Source organism: Eurytemora carolleeae, unplaced genomic scaffold (genome assembly GCF_000591075.1).
Source record: "Eurytemora carolleeae unplaced genomic scaffold, Eaff_2.0 scaffold380, whole genome shotgun sequence".
Lineage (NCBI taxonomy): Eukaryota > Metazoa > Arthropoda > Copepoda > Calanoida > Temoridae > Eurytemora > Eurytemora carolleeae.
Window position 1 is genome coordinate 252,789 of NW_019396454.1, and position 9,134 is coordinate 261,922.

A 9,134-nucleotide genomic window follows, 5' to 3' on the forward strand; every position below is an offset into this window, starting at 1 on the left:
ATATTAAAGGATATATGGGGGGGGCAGATGAGGGGGACTTGAAAATTGCTCTACGAACATAAGAAAAAGTTTTATAGGCAGGGGCATAGAAATGAATTTTGATTTAATTAATTAATTAATTAGCTTTATAGATGAACTCCCAAAATTAATGGTGAAAATTTTAATTCTTCATAAAGTTTGAATCGTCTTCGACTAAGTTCAAGTTTGACACAATTCTTTAGGGAGAACTTTCGGTATTTTTCCGTAGTTAATGGGTGGTGGGGGGAGGGGCATTTTGCCAACCCTCTTATACTGATGGATTTCGTTTTTTGGTCCGTTTTTGCACATTCCAGCTTGTTTGGATTTTATTAGGCTTCACAAAGATCTGAGATGTTTAAAGGGAGTGACCGGCAATGTATGGTGGTTGAACTGAATTTGCAGTATTGTCGAAAAAAATTTGTAGGATTCATTGGAGACATATAAAACGTTTCCATGATGTATAATTACTGATTTAGAGTCCAAAGTCGACGTTCAAAAACATTAATTTGGGTGGGTACGTTTTCAGAATCGGTTTTTAAAAATTATTAAATCACGACGACGTAAAATAAAGTAAAAATATACATACTTATTAGATGTTTAGGAACATTTCTTAAAAGAAATTTTTTAATAAATCAATGTTAGAATCAATTATTTCGTTTTTACTTCTTATTTTCTATGAATTTGTTCGCAATTTCTACAAATTCTTCAAATGTCGTCTTTTCAAAAAAAAATTCCAGAAAATCTGCAGAAAGTCTTTGTGAATAATGATAGATTATAGAAAGTAATATCTGGATAAGATTACTTATTTTTGATGATAAGAGTAAATTATTTTCTCACCCTGTTCCTTAACAACAAATTAGTTTACTGAAAAAGTTTGTTTACATTTTTTGTCTTCGTTATTTAATAATTTAAAAAAACCGATTCTGAAAACGTACCCACCCAAAATCATGATTTTGAACGTCGACTTTGCGCTCAAACTCAGTAAATATACGTCGTAGAAACGCATGTCTCAAATGAATCCTAATTTTTTCCCACAATACTACATATTCAGTTCAACCACCATAGATTGCCGGTCACCCCCTTTAATCTATTTCAAAATGTGTTCTTATTTTATGCAAAATTTGTATTCTGATCATTCATATCTTTGGCGGGAAAAAAAATATCATAATCTGATTTTGCCACGTGTTGAACATTTCAGATTCTGAGAGAACATAACAGTTAGTGTGTAAAAGAAGACCTTACAACAATGCCCTCCCTTGACGAAATCATTAACCCCTACGATTAACAACCAATAAAATCACTAACCTTTAGCTCTCGTAATATTTCAGCTTCCTTCAGTAAATTCAAGCTGGGACTAAATAAATTTGAAATTAATATGAAGATCGTTTCACCCTTTCGGGCCAAGAGGCTAACATTAGAGATGGACGCGTTCGGTTTTTTTTTGCATTTCGTTCGTTCATCGTCCGAAAACGAACCATTACGTTCGTTTTTTTTTCAGTCGTTTAAAAAATTAACTTGTTATTTCTTAACATTATTGTCCATTTTCCATCTATTTCGTTCTTTTTCTTACTGAACGATTGTTTATTAAATCGTTCGTTCAGTAAAAACCGATCGTTTTTTAAGTTTGATCGAAAATATTTGTTCAGAAAAAAACGATCGATTTTTCAAAATCTTTTGTAAAATTTGTTCGTTCCGTTAGAAAAACTACCGTTTTTAAAGTTCGCTCGAACGATTTTTCTTGTTTTTAAAAACTAGCGGTTTTTTTTCTCTGAACGATCCAAGTTGTTCGTCTAATTGTTTGTTTTGCTAGAACATTGGAACCACTTCAAAAATTTAAAACCATTTAGCAGACGCGAAAGAATATATTTTAATTGATTTTTAAAACGGATTTATTACGATCAAAGCAAAAATTAAAATCAGGTTTATAATTTACTAGTTAATGGGCCCGGCATTGCCTGTGGAAAAAAATGTCAGCCCATTCGGTCCAACCGTTTGGCCGGCCAGAGGGAACGAATGTCTTGTTTTATTATATAGATTATTCCTATCCTTGATAAAGTCCCCCCTCACCCCTTTTTCTGCACAGGCCAATTTTCATGAGTAGTTAAAGAAAATATATTCAATCTTTTTCTATTAATTATTTTTAATTTTACCTGTATGCCTGGAGATCAAAGGGTTCCTCAGGTACCACGGTCTCGACCTTTTCATTTTCTAAATAAAAAATTTTTGAAAAAAATGTAGACGTTTTTATTTAATCCCTTACCTATAAAAACTGTTTGTGATGAGGCAAAATCCTTCCCAACTTTGTCTGAGTATATATGTTTTATCTAAAAAAAACGCATTTAATTATACAATTATTTTAATTCCTTTAAATATTTAAGTAAGGGTTTCATGTGACTCACAAATAAGTACTATTTCAAAAAATGCATAAGTTTATTCTCTACATGTTTGCTTTTATATGTATGCAAATATGGCGGTAGTATTCAGATATTAACGAAAAAATCAATCGGATAACGATCAGCTTATTCCGTTCTAAATTTTTTTGACATCAAAATTTTGAAAAGAATACTTTTTTTACGTATTTCTGGTATCGAAACTAAATTTTAAAAAAAGACCTGTGAGTATCTACTATTGCAGAAGGTTCGTTTGTGTGCAATCAGATTTCCAAGGGATCTAACCGATAAAAAGATCAATAAGACATAAATATTAATTAACAAAATTTTAACATTTTTTAAAATCATTGAATAAGCATGGTTTAAAAAGTAAATAAAAAGAGAAATGAATAATGATGATTATCAATGTCCAAATTAATTTTAATTTGTTATTTCTTGTAAATGTTAGTTAATATTTGCAAGTGCGGAAAAAAAACAGAATGAACCGTATAAATTATTCTTGAACTCGTGGCATGCCAAATCGCATGTAAAAATTTGCAAAACTTAAAAAAATAACATTTGTTGAGGATGTTTATCTTTTTTTTGATGAAACAATAAATTGAATAACATTTTCACAATATATTTTTATATTTAACAAAAATCAGGAGCATGGAATTGCGGATAAATGTGCTTTGCTTTAAATCCACAATTTTTGGAGTTTTTATTTTTACCTGAACATGTTATTGCAGGTTTTGCATTCGTAAATAATACTGGCTTCGTCCAACATGTATCGTTTAACCTAAAAACAAGTTTGTTCCCCTTCAAGTTTTCCGATAAATGAAAACCATGATTTTTCGAAACCTCTCAGCCAGAAAAATAGGAAAACAATATTAAAGGATATATTTTCTGGGGGTGGGGGATGTAGGTAATGACTGTCGGGGTGTATATAATATTTTTTACTTCTTTTCCCCCTTTCCTCTTTTTTTGATGTATACTGTACTGCATAATAATCCCCATAGAGATGCAGTTTAAAATGCATAGTTGATGCCGCAGACAACTTTTTTTTCATTTAATGTTGTGGCACTTGCATATTAGTGAGTCCAGGGGTAGTTATTTAATAATATTCTTTGAAAAAAACTTATCTAGGCTAAAGGAAACGGGGTTTTTACATTTTTAATATTACAAAAGGTTAAATACAGGGCTGTAACTGAAACTTATTAAACAAGGCTTTTATAGAAAACTTCAAAGAAAATTGTTTCAAGTTAATATTGAATCTAATTTAGTAATTTCTAGTTTAACTTTTGATTTTGTTTTCTAGAGAAATACAAAATACATTCTAAAATACAACCTTTATAACCAAACAGTAATAGTTTAACAGGTGACCCCAGGCGTGATTGATTGATATGCTTAAGAGGAAGTATTGAGGGGTGAGATTGCCTGGGATCAGGAATTTTCTTTAATTAAATAAACTATTGTATTATCTCTTGAAAAATTGATTTTTAGATCTAAATTCTGAACCTACAGGGGGGGGGGGGGAGGGGAACAGCAAAATTTGTTAAATTTTTTTCTATATCTACTCAAAGTCCAACTAACCTCTAATGTCGCTGATTCTAAAGCTAGCATGGCTTGTCTTAGGCCTGAAGTAGAAAACAATTTAATAGTTTTAAATATTTTATTAGTGATCGCCCCGCCTGAACCGTTTTATTGTCATTATTTTGTTCATTTTCAGATAATGCTATAAGATAAATTACCCGAAAGAATAATCAGATTTTTTTCTCACAAAAGTATCTGTCGAACGCTGAATCCTTCTGATTTGAAAGAATTTTAAAGTTTTAAAGAAAAAATCGAAAAACCTACACCATCTGCCTTCTTCTTCTCCTTTTAGACACTTATAACTCAGAAAATCCTATTTTTTTTCCAATTTAGAGAAGAAAAAAGATGCACGGATCCAGAGGGGGGTTTAGGGGACGACGACCCACCTTTTAAAAAAGGGGGATCAAGAGTATCTTTTAACCCCCCCCCCCTCCATTTTCTGGAGACTAACCTAAAGTTTACTTTAAATTGTTTTTCAGCGGATAAAAAACTAATTTTTTGGTCAAATCAACCTATTCTCTGGGGAAGAAAGGATTTATAATTTTAAAATGTGTAAATATTGTTTTTGTTATTTGTCTGTGTGTGTGCAGTGTCAGGCTTAGGATGTGGGGAATGGCGGGATGTAGCCATTTAATTTTGCTTTCCAAGAATAGATTTTTAAAAATATTTCCCTGCGGCGCCACTTATTCCCTCTAAAGCAAGATTTTTATAAAATTTATTACAATCCAAAATTAGGAAGCACATTTCCCCCTCCCATCCCCAGCTTGTGTTGGACATCAACGTCACCACATTCTCTGTATAAAATTCCAAGAGGGGACATTTTTCCCAGGGAGGGGATAAAATATATCCTAAGCCGCCCAGGTGTGTGTGTTCCCTCAGAGGGTTGCAGTCATTTCGTTTTACTTTTCATAAATCTGATAGATTCAAAGCTTAAAAAACCCCTGAAAGTAATAGAATATGTTTCTTTTCTATCTTTAGAATTAAGTTTATTTTGAAATTAACATTGAAGCACGTTTTTAGTAACAAAAAACAAAACCATCGATAGTATTTGAAATAAAAGTTTTTTTTTTAAACTGAGATATCCTCGAGCGACTAATTACCTTGCAAACCTATCCTTTTATAATATATCTATATTTTTCTTGAAAAATTTTGAAGTAAAATTCTAAAGCAATAATTTTACATATATATTTTGAGTCATTTTCTACTTTTAACAGTTAAAACACTCACTTTTGAGGTTAATTTCTTTAAAAAATTGCGCGGGAGTGCACCCCCTCCTCGCTCACAAGTTTTGCTCGGTGCTAGTCCCACTAAATCATAGTTTTATTGAAAATTTGACCCATATATACGTATTTTTAGGTTTGGAATACGTAAAAATACATATTTTCAATACTTATGACACACGTATTTTCGTAACCATTTCCTTGGTAAAAATACGTATTTCATATCCGTAAAAATACTTACATGATAAACCTAAAAATAAAAAGCCTAAAAAATCAATGAACAAGGATTTTTCGGATTTTCCTATACGTAGATTTAGGGTTGAAAAGAAAAAATCCTAGCATTTCTTAATTTTTGGAATTTACTGACATTGATTCTAATGAAAACATCAATTTACTCCAAAATGATAGCAATTTTGAAACATTGTATTTACCAAAATGTTTGCAATAAATTTCTTGCATAACAACTCTTTTAAAAAGATCATAAAATTTTGGGAATATATTGACAATTAAAAAAATTACTTGATTTGTAAGGTAATTTCCTAGTGAATGATTTTTGGAAGGGGGGGGTCCAAAAATCGTTCTCTAGGACAGACCCTTTGTATCCTCGACTCGTGTACAAAAATGTTCAAGTTTCAATCTAACTGTACAATAACAGACTTTTAAATATCACTGTTCTAAGCAAAAACTTTTCATAAATTCTTCAGGAGTTAAGACAAAAAACTATAAATTTTTCACTATTATAGACACACAGCGCGCGCATGGATCGAAACAATAAAATTTATGCGTATCCAAAAAAAATAACGGTATCTTCAGAAAAAAAACAAAGACGGACTGTGCCGTACTTGAAGGTCACTTAACGAGAATTGTAGCTCAAATTTCAACTTTTCTCGAGACAATTTTTTGCCTAAAACACAACTGAACGCCTGAGACGACCTAAAAATTGGGCTACAGGGCGACGACCCAAACTTTCTATTTTGACTGTTTTGGCTGAGTCGGACCCGGCACGGCGGGCAGACAGGCTAAGCCAAGTTCAGTCCGGCGCGGTAAAACAATTGTAAATCAAATAGGATTTTATGGGCCCTGAAACATTTTTATTGAAATTATTTCATTAAATATACTTCGACCGAAATTTAAATTTACATTAAAATTGTCTTGTTCTCAACAGGAAATTGGAAAATTTCGACAGTAATAAATGTTTTAAAGTAATAAAATTTTAAGTTGAAAGTCCAGGGTCTTTTGTCTAAATAATAACAAATTCAGAATGCCGCGGATTGCGAATGCGCAAATTCTTCAATCGAAAATCGTTCAGCGTTCTGAAACAAAACAGTTATATTTCTAGGATAAAGTGCGCAATCTAGTATTCGCTGCGTGCGTGCGTGATAAAAAAAACATATCTAAAATGGCTGGCTCAACTTTCTACCTAGAGCAGTATCTGGATAGTTTAGAAGATTTGCCCACAGAGCTCAAATCAAACTTTAATAAAATGCACGATTTGGACAAGAGGTATGTGCTATTGAAATAAAGGACGTATATTTTCAATTAAGGTAGTATATTCCTAGAGAAAGATTTTTGGACCCCCCCCCAACTTTCTGGGCCGAGCGCTGCGGCTAGGACAGGCTAGGGGGCCGAGCGCTGCGGCCCCATGTCTGACATTTAAGATTCATGTACAAAATTGATTGGAGGAGGGGGGCCGGGGCCAAAAATCGTATACTAGGAAATTACCTTTTTTATCATTAGATGAACGGTGATACGAATTTTAAAGCGAACCGGTTGTATTCTATTCTATGTTTTGAAAGAGGAATTTGTTTGATACCTAAAGTTTGAAGTACTTATTCCTAGCTATAGAGTAGTTTTTGGTAATTTCCTAGAGAACTATTTGTGGACCCGCCCCCGGCCCAGAAATTGTCATAACCTAACCTAACCCTAAAATAATAACAAAATAAATATTAATAACTGCTGTAAAATAAGCTGTCATGTACAAAATTGATAATATGGAAAGGGGGTCCAGAAATGGTATACTAGGATGGACCCTATTTTTTAAACACGTAACACTGAAAAAGTGCACTTTTGTTATGGATTGAAATAAATATTGTGCTCAGGTCGTTGTCATATCTTCACTGTTTTCTTGGATATTACTCTATATCATGAACTATTTCATTTTTCATGGAAAAAACTGATTAAAACATAAGTTATTTAGACTAACTTGTCTGTTTTTTTTTGTAAGAATCTTTCAGACTTTTAAAATATAATTTTAATGAAATCTACGCTCACTAAAACCCTGTGTCTAGTGGGCCTTGTTATCGTTTTTTTAAATGGACCATTTGGCACCGGAGCTTTACACTCATATCAACACTAACAATCATATTAAAGCACTCCTTTATATCCCCAAATCATTCAATAAAACTTCAATTTGAAATGTTACCAAATCTCTCAAGAATGTTTAGGAGTTAGCGTTAATAGTTATGTAAATTTGATTTATTTTCATCTTACCTTGTTTAGGAACCGTGACACTATGGTACAAATTGATAGCTCGAGCGATGATTACCTGCGAAAGGTTCGTGATCTAAGTCCCTCTAAGCGGAAGCAGGAAATGGAGAAGATCCAGAAAATGTTCAAGAAAGCCAAGGAGATGTCGGACGACAAGGTCCAGATTGCCATACAGACCTATGAGCTAGTTGACAAACATATTCGGAAACTTGACGCAGATCTTGCCAAGTTTGAGGCAGAAATGAAAGAGAAGGGACGCCTCAGTCAAACCGAAAGCGAAGAGGAAACAGAACAAGAAGAAGAGAAGAAGGGGAAGAAAAAGAACCTGAAAGACCCAAAGCGAAAGAAAGCGCGAGAGGAAGAGAAAAAACAAAAGAAAACGAAGAATAGTAAAGCCGATGTTTCAGTGACTCAAACTCCGTTTGGTATCCTGTCTGTCCCCCAGGAGGTGCTGGATATGCCGGTTGATCCGAACGAGCCGACCTACTGCCTTTGTGGACAGGTCTCCTACGGGGAAATGATTGGCTGTGATAACCAGGATTGTCCTATTGAATGGTTTCACTTTGGGTGCATGAGCCTCACCACTAAACCCAAAGGGAAATGGTATTGTCCCAAGTGTTTACCTATGTTCAAGAAGAAGAAATAATACTCAAAACATTTAATTCAAACTCCTACTCAATACCTTATACTCGTAAATATTGTTTATTCTGTATCTATATTTTTAAGAATTGTATGTTATAGTATTTCATTGATTACAAGGTTGTTATTCAAAGTTATTCAACTTAAACAAATCTTCATTTTTTCTTAAAATTTATGCAATGAAAATCAAAAAAAAAGTATTTAATATTGAAGAGAAAAAAGAATGTAACCAAAATAAACGCATCAATTTAATTCGGAAACACATTGAATGTGTAACCTTCATTTTTAAAGGGATTCTCGACGTGATTCTCAGTTAAGTCAAAAGTCCTACAAATCGCATTAAGTCGAATTGATAACTTTAAATAATCGTGAATATTTTGTAATAATCGTCTGAATATTTCAGAGAATAATGTCCGGTCAGGGAGGAAGACAGATGGTGGCCGACGAGATGTTCCCTGACGGTCCTGGGGGTGGACTTGACTATGTAGACCCAGAGGATGGGGTAAAGCAATTAATCATTTAATCATTAAAAGAAATTAATGAAAAACTAAAACTTAATTTAATTTTTGAACTAGATAAACACCATAGTGCGTTAAATCGTGATGAGAAAAATATTTTTCCCCTACTTACACCCCTCTCCCACCCCCTCGTATTTCTTCAAAGAAATTACATTTAGATTGTAATTATTTTTGTTTTCAAATCCAGAATCAGAGATAGGTATTTTCAGGGTAAACGATTAATTAGAGGAAAATGTTAAGACTTCAAAGGGAAAACGAAAGCGTTTATTATAAGAAGAGGTTGTAGCTTA

The 9,134-nt window shown here is 33.0% G+C and overlaps 2 protein-coding genes across 2 annotated transcripts in view; one reads left to right on the forward strand and one right to left on the reverse strand.

Moving 5' to 3' along the window:
- The window catches only part of LOC111703580 (zinc finger protein 800), a 7,457-nt gene extending 3,408 nt beyond the window's left edge, over positions 1-4,049 (reverse strand). Inside the window, exons 1-6 of the mRNA XM_023475569.1 lie at positions 3,981-4,049; positions 3,119-3,186; positions 2,631-2,688; positions 2,279-2,342; positions 2,169-2,226; positions 1,324-1,372 (exon numbers count right to left, since the gene is read on the reverse strand). Of these exons, the coding sequence (XP_023331337.1) occupies positions 1,324-1,372; positions 2,169-2,226; positions 2,279-2,342; positions 2,631-2,688; positions 3,119-3,186; positions 3,981-4,010 (327 nt within the window). The 5' untranslated portion in view covers positions 4,011-4,049. The remainder of the gene's footprint in view (positions 1-1,323; positions 1,373-2,168; positions 2,227-2,278; positions 2,343-2,630; positions 2,689-3,118; positions 3,187-3,980) is intronic.
- Positions 4,050-6,472: 2,423 nt separating this feature from the next.
- LOC111703571 (inhibitor of growth protein 5) lies at positions 6,473-8,730 on the forward strand. The gene is made up of 2 exons (XM_023475553.1): positions 6,473-6,703; positions 7,700-8,730. Exons 1-2 carry the CDS (start codon positions 6,600-6,602, stop codon positions 8,331-8,333), a joined length of 738 nt encoding a protein of 245 aa, XP_023331321.1. The 5' UTR covers positions 6,473-6,599; the 3' UTR covers positions 8,334-8,730.
- The last annotated feature ends 404 nt before the right edge of the window (positions 8,731-9,134 follow it).